The sequence below is a fragment of the Xiphophorus couchianus genome, chromosome 6 (genome assembly GCF_001444195.1).
Source record: "Xiphophorus couchianus chromosome 6, X_couchianus-1.0, whole genome shotgun sequence".
In the NCBI taxonomy this organism is placed as follows: Eukaryota; Metazoa; Chordata; class Actinopteri; order Cyprinodontiformes; family Poeciliidae; genus Xiphophorus; species Xiphophorus couchianus.
In genome coordinates this window covers 18,401,128-18,416,023 of record NC_040233.1, presented here as the reverse complement: position 1 = coordinate 18,416,023, position 14,896 = coordinate 18,401,128, and the positions used below count along the sequence as shown (strand labels likewise).

At 38.3% G+C, this 14,896-nt stretch overlaps 1 protein-coding gene across 6 annotated transcripts in view; it reads right to left on the bottom strand.

The window, feature by feature from the left end:
- Positions 1 to 6,512: 6,512 nt before the first annotated feature.
- Positions 6,513 to 14,896, bottom strand: part of mib1 (MIB E3 ubiquitin protein ligase 1) — a 58,175-nt gene continuing 49,791 nt past the window's right edge. Inside the window, exons 17-22 of one of the 6 annotated variants that reach the window (XM_028020061.1) lie at positions 14,474 to 14,663; positions 13,129 to 13,207; positions 12,882 to 13,022; positions 10,646 to 10,717; positions 9,851 to 9,951; positions 6,513 to 9,265 (exon numbers count right to left, since the gene is read on the bottom strand). In XM_028020061.1, the coding sequence (XP_027875862.1) occupies positions 9,125 to 9,265; positions 9,851 to 9,951; positions 10,646 to 10,717; positions 12,882 to 13,022; positions 13,129 to 13,207; positions 14,474 to 14,663 (724 nt within the window). In that variant the 3' untranslated portion in view covers positions 6,513 to 9,124. The remainder of the gene's footprint in view (positions 9,266 to 9,850; positions 9,952 to 10,645; positions 10,718 to 12,881; positions 13,023 to 13,128; positions 13,208 to 14,473; positions 14,664 to 14,896) is intronic. The other 5 variants (XM_028020062.1, XM_028020063.1, XM_028020064.1 and 2 more) reach the window with 5 other exon arrangements.

Sequence of the window (14,896 nt, the reverse complement as noted above, 5' to 3'; positions counted from 1 at the left end):
CTCTGTCAGCAAACACCAGGTTTGTGAAGTTCATGACTTAAAGCTTCAGAAGAACAGAAAAAATGTCATAAGATGGCTTAATTTTTTTTCTTGCAGCTTGTTCTTGACACACCATCTTGGCAGGAAGGTTTTCTCATGTTGTGTCCGACAACTATTACATAACAAATGCCACATGCTCCCCCACCTGAGCTATGGATCACTGTAGCTCCTCCAGAGTTAATATGGAACTCTTGGCTGCTTCTCTGATTAACGCCCTTCTTGCCTGACCTGTCAGTTTGGGTGGTCAGAGGGTTAAGACACACACTTTTTCATTTTCAGAAGATGAATTCCCAATGAAATCTTAAAAATCTTGGATATTGTTTTATAACTTAACTCTGGTTTAAACGTCCCAACAACTTTAATCCTGATCTGTTTGCTGTGATCCTTGGCCTTCATGTTGCTGTCCATGTTCTCTAGCAAACCTCTGAGGTCTTCACAGAATAGCTGGGTGTACATTTGGATTAAATTCCACACAGACTCTACTAACCAATAGGTTGTCTTCTGGAGACAATTTGTTGCATTTTGATTTTATTTAGGGTCAAAAGAGGCTGAATACGTATCTTGAAAACCAGAATCCCTGTTGCTACGTTTAGCTTATTTGTCACATGGCATCCCAATATAATACATAGAAGTTTGTAGTTGTGAAATGACAAAATGGAAAAAGTTCAGGGAGTGTGAATTTCTGCACTGTAATTATTATCCAGTCATTAGGTTGCAGAATTTCTAACCTCATCAGAATTTTTTTTCAGTCTCAGCATCTAAAGAGTTTTACTGTTCAGGCAAAGGTTACAGCAACACGGTTTTATAGAATTATTAAGTAAGCAATTATGATAACCCACTGTTTTAAAGATAATCGAGTGATAAGGTTCTGCCAGACTCACACTGTAGTTTGCCCTTTAAAGCTGCTCATCCTGAGGGGAAAATCAATGCTTCTCAACCCGAGCCTGCTGTGTTTGGAAAACCTGCCCAGTTCCTAACTCGCTGAAACGTTTCCACTGCTTTTGGAAAACGGGAATGATTTAAATTTCAAATTACAGCTGCAGGTTTGCACATTGTAATGACTCTGCTTGTTAGTGGCATTTTATCAAAGCTCATAAACCTTGAATGACTATATATTGATAAAGACTGTTTAAAGTGTCATCGGAATGATAACATTTGCACTGTAAATGTGGCTCCAGTCTCCAATCGAGCTCGGATGATAAGGAGGGCACATGTTGGTGTGCGACTAAAAGGACAAAATCCGCTGAATATTTAGTGGGGGCAATTAGGAAAAATAATAATAATAAAGTGTGGCGCAATCCCTAAAATTAATGTGATTCATTTAAATCTGAATTAAATTACTTGATCTCAATGTCAACTGATGGTCACATTGCAGAAAGTAATGCAAGCAAAGCATTTAGGATGGAGTCAGATTCCCCTCAAACAGTGGACAGCAGATAATGAAGTGACCTAATGTACGACTTCCTCAATCCACACGTTTCCTATTTTGGCTTAGCATAGTTTCATGATAATTTAACACAGAATAGATAAAAAAATTATGATTTTACATAAATGGATTTAAACGTCTTATAACAACCTTTGCATCTGTGGTGTGTGTCAGGAGTTTGCTGGTGTGTTTTCACCTTGTTTTTCTCTCTGAATGCATAAATAACAATAAGCTGAGTGGTTTGACACTTTGCCCAGATCAATATCAATAAAGCAATCAGCGTGTCAGGGTCCTACAGGTTTCAAACAGGGATCTCTCGGAGAGGATTAGTGAGTTTATGACTTTACATGGCGAGGTGCGGCTGTTGATCGCAAGTAAACTCTCACAGACGGAAAAAAAAAACATCCATATTAGATTCAATATCACTGGTGATGACTGAACTGTGACAAGACACCGATAAACACACACAATCACATAATCTCAGTATGTAAACACCCACTCCTGTTAGTACGACAAAAATTAACATTTAGTTTTCAGAGAAATTGTCCCAGAAGCGAGGCTGTAGCTCAAGACCCCTCCCTTCTTTTCTGGTACTCGAAGAGTTTGTCCAGACAGGCAGAATGCACTTTGCTCTCAGCCTGATCATAAACTGAGACAATAAATTCAACCAGACTTCTGAACTGGACAACATGAGAGAGAAAGAAGACGAGGCAGAGTAGGGGGGAGGAGGAGGAGACCTTCAGACCGTCAGGGATCAATTCTTCCAACGAGGCAGGAAAAACAGAAAGGGCCCCGAGTGGCCGAGCAGCAGACAGCTCTAAAGAATCCAAGCCCGTCTTTCCTGATCTCTGTGGTCAGACTGAATCATGGAATAATTGATCTCTGCACCTCCAGGTGCTGGAAAAACACTGACATCATAAATATGAGGTTTATAGCAGAAACAATGTTGTTTATAAGTGTGCCAGGATCAAAATTAATTTCTCACAGGGGAGCTAATTAATCAACATGAGCACTCTGGGGAAATGCATATCATCTACAGCAACTTAAATCTTCCCTTAACCTCATGCAGGTTTAGCACAGTTGTTTCAAAAGAAATGTAGCAAAGCGGTTAAAAGAAGCTGCTCTTATCAAAGACAATGTAAAACACATCTTTAGTTTTCTTCTTATTTAAGATTTTTTTTTTTTAAAGGGGCTAACCTAGATTAGCCTGTAGATTAATAATGGTGAGTAAATTCTGCTGTCCTGCAGCGGCGTGAAGTCCGTTTAGTCACTGGGTGTGCTGCCACCTTGTGATGTGCTCTGAGCCCTGCAGGTCAACTCTAATATAGACACAGTACACCAACTGCTGCCTGCATCATGCTTCAGCTAAAATGCCAGTCAGAAGTTTAAGTACACTCATCATGGGCATGAATATCATAATCATTTTGGACTTTTAATTCTGCTTTTTTATTTATGCTTTTATTTTGTCAGAGGGCTTACATCATATCGCAAACGTCAGTCATTTTTAAAATAAAAAACATGCTGAAATTTGAGTTGTCTGTGAATTAATCTATGTATGCTGAAATATATAGAGACACCCCAAGAAATATCTGAATAACTGGTCACTAGTGTATCGGATAGAAAAAAACTGATTAGTGGTTTTCTTATGGCTACACTGTTCTCTCCTTCACATTGTGTGTGTGGAAATGCTCTTACTTTCACATTGCCCTGCATTTTACTGTTGTTTTTGTCAAATTGTACCACTAAACATGTCAGTGATCACTGATCAGACAAGATTTTTCCCAATCCACTCTGATTGCAGTTTTTAATAACCCAGTGAACAGTTCTCAAGCCAGCTTTAGTATTTTCTGCGTCTCCTGTCTTCTGTGCCAGTGATTTGTCCCTTCTTAAACAAACCAACTTCTTTTCCACAACCAGAGGATCTGTCTTTCCATGAGTACCTTCTTATTAAAGAAATTATAAGCTCCTCATTGCATCAACTGAGGTTAAACAACTTGTTGCCAACTGGAAAACAGTTGTCCATGCAGTAACTACCCAGCAGGAATCTCACATTTACTTAGTTAAATTCAGGTGGAGACATTTTTGGGGCAGTCAATGTATTCTCAGTGGAATACCATCAGTTGAATTAATTTCTTAGACAAAACAAGTAAATTTTTAATGGGCTGGGGTTTGTCACTAATCTGGCACTTTGTTCAACAGCACCATCTTTTTAAATTATTCTTTTTAAACACATTTGAAACAGCTGCACTGTTGTGAATGTGCTATCTAAACAGTGATTATCCTGGCTACTGGCAGCAAACCAGAGCCCTCAGCATGATGCTGGCTCTACCATGCTTGACAGCTGGCATGGTGTTCTTAGATTTCAAAAGTTCTCCTTCGGCACTTTAAAATGACAATTCTTGTCCCCGGCTCTTCAGACTATAAAAAACAGAAAACATCTGGTAACATCTGGTCAGTTGCTTCCTTCTAGCACCCTCTCAGTTCACACTGAAGTTCTTAATCTCACTTTATTGACAGACGCTGGTGTCAGTTAATAATCAGCGTTAGCCTCCCTGTTTCTAATCATTCTGACCATTTTCCTTCCATTGTAAACAGTTTGGGTCATGGAAATAAAACTTGCACAGTTTAATGTTATTTCAAGTGGATAATGTTCTCAAATAGACACTGAAAAGGTTCTGGAGTGGACAGACCAGGCTAACATTAAGTTTCTAAAACAGCTGACACATCAGCCTTTCTAAAATTTTAAAGAGCTTGCCAATAATCCCGGCCTGTGGCAGGAAACAAATCAATCTGAATGACCTCCATCATGTCTGATAAGAAGAGTGGTCGGATATCCAGCCAGGATTAGATTAGGACATTGTTGATGGCCAATGAAGTGTGTACTTTCAGTGCAACTGACATTTATCTGCATAAATTTGACCTTGAATGGATTAGAAAAAATAATCCAAAATAAATTCAAATCTATGCATCTAGTCAGGGTTTTAAATTTCATTCAAGTTGTGTGAAGTTTCATTATTTCATCGTGGAAATAGAATGGCTTGAATAAATCATTAAACAAACAAATGTAGCATTCCTCCTGATGATGACGGCATATCAACTCCTGAGTGAAGCGTAAAGAGCAAATGGGAGATCCGGACGGATCTCTTTGCCCTGCAGCATGCACAGCCCAAACACAAATGGCCTTCTCAGCGATCACAGTCCAGACCAGAGGTAGGTCACCTTCCTGCCTGTCCCCAGCCCCTCTCCTCTACAGGGGCTCCATTCATCGTTGTGCGTTCCCAACCTGAGGTACCATAGCTCCCACTCAGGGGAGGTGGGCAGCAAGTGGATTAGCTGACCTTCTCCCGGGGTGAGAGCAAAGGCCCCTGTAGTCTAGTCAGCAAATATGGCAGGTCTGGAGCAGCTGAAACCACTGGGTGAAGTGGTCAGGGATGCTCCCCAGGATCAGGACAGAAGGGGAGATAGCAGCGTCTCCGGCACCCTGACACTCAGTCAGCATGGCAGCATGAGTCTGCAGACTGTCAGACAAAGACGCACGAGCTGCCTGCTCAATCAACCAGCTGACCGGCCACTCCATTGTTTTTATAGACTCGATGAGAACAAACATATTCAAATGTCACACACTCAACAAAATTTAACACTTTACGACTTCCTGAGGTCCGTCTACAAAGTTTGGAAAGACAGAAGGAAGAAAACAAGGCTGGATAGAAAAAAATAAGAGTAAGATAAGTAAGATAAAAATAAGAGATAGAAAGATATAAGGAATGAAAGTGAAAGTACAAGGTAGGGGAAATTACACGGGAAAGACAAAAGCAAGGAAAAAAGGAAGAGCACATAAAAGAAAACAAGGAATGAAATAAAGGAACCAAGAAAGCAAGAACATAAGGATGGCAAGAAGGAAAGATAATGAAATAAGGAAGGACACAAGGTGGACTAGAAGGAAAGAGAAGTGAACACAAAGAAGGAAGCAATAAAATGAATAGGGAGATCAGAAAGGAGTTGATGAAAGACAAGGAAGGAAAGAAGATGGTACACAACAGAGAAAAGGGCAGGAAGACATAAGCATATGAGGAAGGAAAGGATATTAGGCATGAGGAGGAAAAAAAGGATAAAAAGAAGTACAACGGATACAATTCTTAGACAATAAATTGAGGTGTATGGGTTCTCTCTGGGTGCTCTTCCTTCCTTCTACAGTCCACTAAGACTGCTTCATCAATCTGTCTTTCTGAAAGCTCTCTAGGATACGAGTGTCTCTGTGTCACTGTCTACCAGCTCAGGGTGAACCTCACTGTTTGACCAATAGAGATAAACACCTGCAGCCCTGAAAGGATAAAAAGGCATGGACAATGAAGACATCTAAAACCAAGAAGCTGAATGCACAAAATATTGTTTTATTTTACCTATTTTACCTGCTACAGATAGCAACTATGCTCAAGTAGCTCCTCCCATGTCTGGGGGCTTTCAGCAGGCTGTCGAAGCTTAAATCAGCGTCACAGAGGATTGACACGGTGGAACAAGTTGTCATTTTTGCTCTATATGGCCTGAGAACAGGGGAGTATAATAAATGTGCTTTGAGCAGCTGCACATTGCTGCTGCCTGCGAGATCCTTCCACGTTATGAATGGAGCAGTCAACGAGCTGCAACATGAATGACCTTTGCTCGTAATTGTGCGAGGTCTCCTGTCGTCCTGTTAACCAAGAAAAATGGGGTTTTTTTATCCTTTCTCATCCAGTTTGGTGTTTTTTTCCTCTTTCTCTCTCCAAGGAGCAGAGCTGACCTATCACACGCTGGTGCCAAGTCATCATTAGGTGTCGAGGGGTTTCAATTACCCCACACCTCTCCTCCCTGCCACCACGTCTCCTCTGAGAGCCAGACAGCACAGCAGGAGAAAAGCAACAAAATGCTAATTTTCTTGCTGACATCTGAGCTCGACTTGAAAAAACAAAAAAAAACACAAGCTGACGAACGCCACAGCAGTGGTAGGAGTCGAGAGGTGGTGGGGGTGGGAGGTGGGATAAAAAAAAAACAAAAAACAGCACTTTTAATGTCACGTGGTTCATTTAGGACTTTATTTCTGCAGTATGGTTGTTTTAAAAGCACTTGATCGCAATGAAAACTGAATGTTTTTTCCAGTGGTACAAGTCGTACTGCATATGTCAAACATTCATGCCAAAGATCACACTACTGGTACATGACCAACAGGACAACTCAAAAATAAATTTGAAAATGTTTTTATAACAACCATAATATGACAATACTACAATAAAGCATATTAGTGCTCCTAGCTTAAAGTTTCATCATAGCCAAGGAAAAAAGGAAAAAAAAATAGAAAATGTATTTACTTTGAGTCCTAACAAGCCAAAAAGCTTGTTTGCGGTTGCAAATTTCGAACATTTCAGAGGAAGCCAGTGAGCCGAGTTCTGACTCCAGACTAAAACAGTGGAAAAGTCGCTTTAACACAAATGCATTTTATTTTCCCATGACGTAGATGAGCTTACATAGACCTACTTCAGGAAAAAAAAAAAAAGAGAAAACACTTATACTGTCAACTGCTACAAAACTATTGTCAACAAAAGTACATCACATATTTCAACATGAATATCAAAGCAGAATGTCTGAGACTTTGAGGCTACATAGTCAGAAGGCAGTGAAGCCTACGAATCCTAATGTTAGGGCACAAATACAAAATAAATTATTCTACACTTTCTTATAAATTGTTCTCTCTATGCTTAATAAATGTTGACTCTGAAGGGAAAACGTTTAAATAAACCTTTTTATTAATGTATTTTAGATCAAGAGAACCTAATTCTCATACATGCAGGTGCATCTCAGTAAATTAGAATATCTATGAGAAATTGATCTATTTCAGTAATTAAACTTTTTTTTTCTATATCCATTGCACTCAGTGTGATATTTTTGATGTCTTAATTTCCATTAATTTTGATGACTATGGCTTGCAGTTAATGAAAATCAAAAGATTTTCAAGTGATTTGAATGCAACTAATTAAACGTTGTGGCCAGCACAGTCAGGTTAAAGCCAGCAGTGAGATCCTTCAACAGTGAAAATCAGAAACCTGCCGGTTAGTGCTGCATGCAAACACATTAATGGGATGCTGAGTGGAAGGAAAAACTCTTGCAGAAAAATGTTAAATACGTAACTGGGTGAGTGTTATTTCTGTCCGTTTTCATTCATATGGCTTATAGGTGATGAAAACTCACAAATCAGATTTTGTGGAAATTTAAACATTGAAAGAGGCCAATGAAAGAAAGAGTTTTAACACAGAAATTTCCCCTCAAGGCCCACACAGTTTTGGTGAAGCCTGCTGACCTGACATTTGCTCAGCAGATAAAGCCACACAAAAGGTCAGCGCTGAAGAAGCAGAAACCCCATTGATAATCTATGGAGTACTGTCAAAAAGAAGATGAGAGATCTTCTTCTGCCATCTTATGTGCATGGTCTTATGTAATTTTGCAAAACACTGAATTTTGGGTTTCAAATTGGTTGTAGTTATAATTATTACAATTAACACTTAAAAATGTATCACGCTGTGTAATAAATGACATCATTCAAGTTTCACTTTTTTTATGTAATTATTGTTATGAATTCACTTGCCAAAGATATTCTTTTTTATTGAGATGCACTCGCATCATGATGAAGACGTCTGGAAGCAGATGGCACAGACTCGTCGAATGCTAAAACAGCAGTGCTCGCTAGAATTTCTACAGTTTAACACAGAGTTATGTCAGGGTGCTTGTTCTCCAGATATGTTTGCGTCACATTTGTGTGCAAAATGGTTACAACACAGGCTGCTCACAGGACAGAAAGCTGAATAGGTTGGTGTGTCCATAAAGTCCATAAAGCAAAACTCGAAAGTGTGTTGCAACACTGTCGTTGTTACAGCTTGGTAAACAAAGGTCAGGGTGTAGTGTGCTACCTGCAGGCGGTCAGATTAAAATGTCCACGTTCTGTTCTGTCACTGAGGATATATAGGTTCTTTTCAGATTTTCTAGTGCAAAACTGCCAACCATTTGGTCTCCTGCTGGGAGAACAGTCAGGGTATAAAGCATCAAATCCAGCTGAAAGACCGACAGAACAACTTGTCTCGAACTTTTCATACTGTCATGAAAAAATTAAGTCCAAATCTGGAGCTTCTGATAACAATACATTTGCATAAAGATTGAAAAAATACAGTCAAACTTGACGGCAGCTGTCACAGACTGTGACACATGCATGAGAACTTTACGTCAAAAAGCAAAAAGACAAATCTCCTCTTGTCAACGGCTCTGAACTTAGCCTAAGTTGGTCTTTGGAAAAATGCAGAGGAGGATACAGCTGAACCTGGACTTCAGTCACTTGAACATAAAAAAAAAAAAAAAAACACAGAAGACTACATGGAGGAGAAGACTGTGGAAGAAGAATATGATTCCTGCAGGATAAGCGTCTGTCCGGCTGCGCTAAAGACATACAAAGACAATAACAGCCAGACTGATCAGTTTATATGTTTTATCTTTGTAACAGAAGTTCCATCTGAAACACAGTCAAATCAACAAACAGCATTTGTAGAGGAGAGTTAAGACGTGGCTGGCTGACTCGGCAGCAGCTGGTGTGGATGTGCCGTTTGTGGGAGCTGTCGTCGTTAAAAAGGAGGAAGAGGAGATCTAGTAGAGGAGGACCCGGCGCTCGATGGCTTTGCGGCAGATTGGGCACTCGCTCATTCGGTCTCCGCAAAGTTGGCAGGTGCCGTGGCCGCACAAGAAGATCATGTTCTTCAGCCGGTCCAGACACACCGGACACATCGTCTGGAGGAAGGAGATATCCGCGTTTATTGTTATGTTAAGTTCATTTTACGGCCTAATCCAAGTAAGGACATAAAATGACTCACAAAAGTGTTCATAACGCTTACGAGGGTTGTCATGATGATGCATCTCAAACTCATACAAATATTTGGAAAATACTCAAGAAAATGTTTAAGTTCACAGCAAACTTTTTAAAGCATTTTTTTCTTTCTGATAAAAATCCATAATATAACAGTGGGACAATAATCCTAATGTATTAAGTCATAAAAAACTATTAAGTAGTAAGCTACTCAGCATTAGCCAAAGAACAGAAAACTAGACACCTAATAGGAGTTATGTGTTTTACTATCCTCAAAATGAATTGAAAAACATTTTTTAAGGTATAAATATGGATTTGGTCCACACGTACTTTTGTTCAAATAGATAAGGATATAGTTTGCACAAAAACACTTTTTACAGGGAAAACATAGATCAAAGGGCATGAATATTTTTAGAAGGCTCTGTGAGCCCAGGGGAAATTTTACAGCATGTGGCAGTTTCATTTTTTTATTGCAAAGTTAATTATCCACATCATGTTTTTGTTCTCACCTGTTCCTTAATGTCATGAAGCTGTTGCTGTAGCTTCTGCACATCAGCGTTTACGTTTGTGTTATCTTTATCCCTCTGCAGGGCTGGGATGTTTCCACTCGCTGCTCGAATAGAAAATGAACATGAACACACGTGGAGACGGGGGAGGGGGGAAAAACAAGTCAAAGGACTAAGCACATTAGTTAAGGCTAGAGGCCACCTTGGATTTTACCCTACACCTATAAACTTTACTGCCAATAAAAAAAAAAGAAATATGGCCGCAGCAGCGTTGCCATTCTGACATGATCTTGGCAGTGAATTATATATGAAAGCCGGAGTTCCATAAACAAGCAGGAAACACATGCATTTTGGGTTTTTATTGTTAGGCAGATCACATCTGGCTCAGTGTTTTGGCACACTTTCTAACCGTTCCAACTCAGTAACCCATATAAGGAAATTACCTAAATAATCACCTCGTACAACACAAATCATCAGGAGGCAAATTTGGAATTGCACTTTCCTTAATGCGATTGTGAAAAATGTATATATAACATTATTTAAGCAATTTCACCTACACTTTTGAGAACTATAATCCCAGAATCTGCCAGAAACAATAAACTCCAGAGTAATATACAGTACATCATATGGGCATAATCACCTGTTAAATGTGTGCACTAGTATGCGGCACTGATAAGAGGAAGTCGGGTCAAGAGAAGGGGAGATGGGCCAGGGCAGCACTGTTGAGGTGGTGGATGGGGAGGGGACTCTTTAAAAGCAAGGCTCTAGTAAGGGAGGGGCTCAGGGAGGCATACTTACACCAACTTAATGCCAGATTGTTGGGCTGGAGAAGATCCTGGGATCCCCCTGCCATAGTGTTAGAGCTCCCTGCTGGAAATAACCAGTCAACATTGTTATAGCAGGAGCTGCCCTCACCAGTTCAGCTGTTTAGCCAGTAATCAGTGCAACTGGCTACTGTTAACTACAGCCTCTAAAGGAGACAGGATTTGAAGAGGAAACCAGAAAGTTGGACGCATCTACCACAGCAGAGAGAAATGGAAAATATAGATCATAGCAGCATAGTTATATATTTTTGCAATCAGCCGATGCTTATAACTGACTTGGATGTAAAAAAAAACAAAAAAAAAACAAACAAAAAAAACAACCAGTCTGAATAAGTTAAAAGGGAGGTAGGTGTAAATTTTAGGAAGTAGATTTGCTTTAAGGCAACAGGCAGTAATTCATGGCACAGTTTGTTTAGGATTGAAGTATTCGATGCTGCCCCTTGCATGAGTGTATGTGTGTTTGGGTTTGTGCAGCTGATCAAGGCTGCCTTTAAGACCAGCTGCAGAGAGTGAGATGCAATGGTGAACGTGGAAATAGTTTCCCTTTCATCTCAACATAAAACATGAAAAACACCCAATAGTGAGAAGCAAGAAAAAAAAATTCCTGAAAATTAAATTAAGTCATAAATGGTTTCTATAACAACTTAGGACCAAAACAAAAATGATTAAATGTAAAATAAATAAACTTTAGGACTAATTTCACCTTATTTCTCCTTATCTAATTCAGAAAATTTGCCTAAAGGAGTTTTAATTTACTAACATTTTTTTAAGTAGGTCACTGCATTTTACATCAATGTCATTGATAATGCTTTTAAGTAATTAAAACTATTAACAGCTATTGATTGCTTTTCTGTTCAATTAAGTGTTATTTAATTTTAAAATAAAGCTTTAGAAGTTCACATGCAGTTCATTAAAGGTATAAATGATTTTGAACTCTTAATGGTACATGTGATCCTTTTTTTTTCTAGATGGAACAATTTTAATTAAAACCCAACAGCATTTAAAAAAACCCTAACTGGGTTCATAAATTTGAATTTATGGTGGATTTTCAATAAACTACACATTCCCAAAATGATAAAAACCACCCTATAAATGTTTTTGCTAAATGCCCCCTAGCAAGTTGTTCCTCCAGAACACGTTTTACAGCCATAAAGGAGCTTCTTGCTGCACATGGCTGGCTGTTGAATCTCACTGCTGTCTTTAACCTGGCTGGATGTTTGCTGGATGTCTATTCTTGGTGAACTGGTCGAGTGTATTTTAGATTAGACAAGTTTTCCATTACTAGGCCTATGCAGAATTTTGTGACATTGTGAGGAGGTAATTTAGTCATTTGATTTAGGTGTGTTAGAGTAGGGATGCATGTAAAAGTTGCAGAAGTATTTTAAAAACTTTAAAACTGATTTTAAATGGATAAAGCAAGCTAAAGAAGCTCCGGGAATGACCCCAATCTCATCAATATAGAAACTTTAAATCAGGTCTGAGTTAAGAACCCAACTGATTTAAATGCTGCCACTAATAATAGCAGTAAAATACTCCTGCAGAAATATTCTTGAAGCCTGACAATGATCATAAAAAGCAGAGGAGTCTTCATCCACTTGACACTAAAGCCAACGTTAGTTGAGACTTTTGTATACATTTTTGAGCCTGTATTTCTCACTTTGACTTTTTGTAGATTAGAAAAAAATCATAACCATTTTGAATTTATTCAAGTCTTTTTTTATTATTTAACTTTAAAAGTATTTGAAATTGTAATATTAACATTATTCAAAGTTCAAATAAAGCTCAAAATTAATGACACTCATGTCAAGGATGAATGTATGTATACTTTTGAAAATAAGATTTTGTGTTTTAGGGATCAATCTGGAGATTTTAGTCAAGACAGCAAAGCTTTAGAGAACATTCGTCCATCTAGATCATATAAGTTAATATATAGAAATAAGTATTTAGAATGATTGCAGTAATGAAAACATGCAGATTTAAGTGTTGCTAGTTTGTAAATAAGTCTAATTGATCTCAGTTAGTTATCAGTGTCTAGACTAGAATGAAAAAAAAAAAAACATATCATGAAAGTAATGTCAACCAAATGGCAGAAACAATAATAAATTCAAAATTACTAAACAAAATGATTTAGAAAAAAAATGAAGAAACAAGAAAGGAATGAAATGTAAAAATGGATGGATTAAAAGGGAACACTTGGAAGATTCACTCACTAAGGTCATCATCATCATCATCATCATCATGATCAGCGGCATCATCCTCCATACCTTTCCCTCCGCAGCAGAGAACGTAGGGGGTGCGGCGTTCCACCACAGCCCGGCACTGTACGCACTTCTTCATGAGGCTGGCACAGTCTGTGGAGAACAGGCATGTGCGTGTTCACATCCGAAGGTTGGCACAAATATGGGCGGCCAGTGTCAAGATCAAGGCTACTGTGATGTAATGTGTGTGTTGACTTACTCTCACAAGCGCACATGTGACCACAGGGCTGGAACAACACAGCGGCCTTTTTGTCAGAGCAAACTACGCACTCCTCAATCTGCGGAGGGACGCATAACACACAAGTTCATTTAGTCTTAGTCATCCATTTTTCTAAAGATATGGCTGTTTTAGAAGGTGGTCTTTATTTTGTACAATAAAGGCCCACAACAAAATGTGTTGAGAGACACTTTTATCCTATGATTAAAAATAAAGGAGAAAAATGCAAACATACTTACCCCAGTTAACTTTTAATTAAACAAAAAGAGTATAACGCAGTAAAGCATAAAGAGACGTTCATCCACTAAGATGATATTAAATGGAAACAACTAAACACCAAAATGTACTTAAGTTTCACTCAAAGAACATTTTCCAAGTGCTTAAAATTTTTAAGAAACATGAATGGGTGATGAATTTCTATAAAAATGTGCCACTGCTGGATTGCCCCTCCCTGTCCAAAATTTACTTTGTTTATTAAAACAGTGGTAGATGATGATGATTGCTTACAATTTTCTACTAATCTAATAAAGGTAAAAACACCAACAAATAATTTTAACGATAATAAAAAACAAAGGTTACATATTTTTAATTATAGCTGTGGTCAGGATTTTAAAAAACACAAAACAATAGGGTCGGGAATAGATAAAAAAGCTTAATATCAATGCAACACTTTTTACAGAACTTATTTTGCACACAGTCTATAAGTATGAGGTAATGAAACATTACATTATACAAGATGTAGATAAATCAAACTATAGTTGTGAATTATGAAGAACTGCAGCCAAACTACACTACAAGGCCTAATAAATATGCATATACAGTATATTTCCCTATGAAAACAATGAATATGAATAAATCAGCTTATAATATTGTAAGTCTACACACTAATAAATGAAACTTGTAAATTATTGCGAGTGCAAACAATAGAGCTGGATTTACATTTTTTATTTTTTTATGTAAATGTGAAAAAAATATATACTGATTATTGTTTAGATAACATATTTGACTGAATAATTTGGAGATATTGTCAAGATCAGCATTACTTGTAGCTGAAAAGTATGTGCATAAGTATATTTAAAATAAAATTGGTCCCAAAATAGACCCCTGGAGGACTCTAAGAAAGGCATAACAAATTTCTGACTATTAAAATAATTTTAAAGCAATGTGTGTTCTTTCCCTGCAAATTGAATCCCTAAATTAATTTTTTCAGCCAACTTCTGTGGAATATTTCCTTTTAAAACTCATTGATTTTCACATATCAAGTGATCAAGTTTATCACTGTGTTCTGTAGTACCGTCTCCAGAATCTCTGAGGTGTTTAAGATTACCTTTGTTCTGGACTGAACCTGCTCCTTACAGATGAGACACTTCTTGACACGCGGCGAGCAGAGCGAGCAAGTTGCGATGTGTCCACAGGGCCCAAACAGAGTGTCTCTCTTCATGTCCGAGCAAACCATGCACTCTTCCAGAGACTCGATGTTGCTGTTCAGAGATGGGCTACGGGTGTCCACCTGACCGCTGGGACATTAAGAACACAGTGTTAATGGGAAGATATTAGAAACATGGGTGGATGAGGAACTGCTAATTAGCAATGCCTTATTTAATCAATCTTTTTTTTCTTATGACGTTTGTATACTCAATAGGCATAAAAACTCTGTCGATACTTTGAGATATTCTCCTTTGTCTTTACATTAAATTCTGCCCACACTCTCCAGGGTATAACGTCACATTTACCGTACAGACCAGAGTGA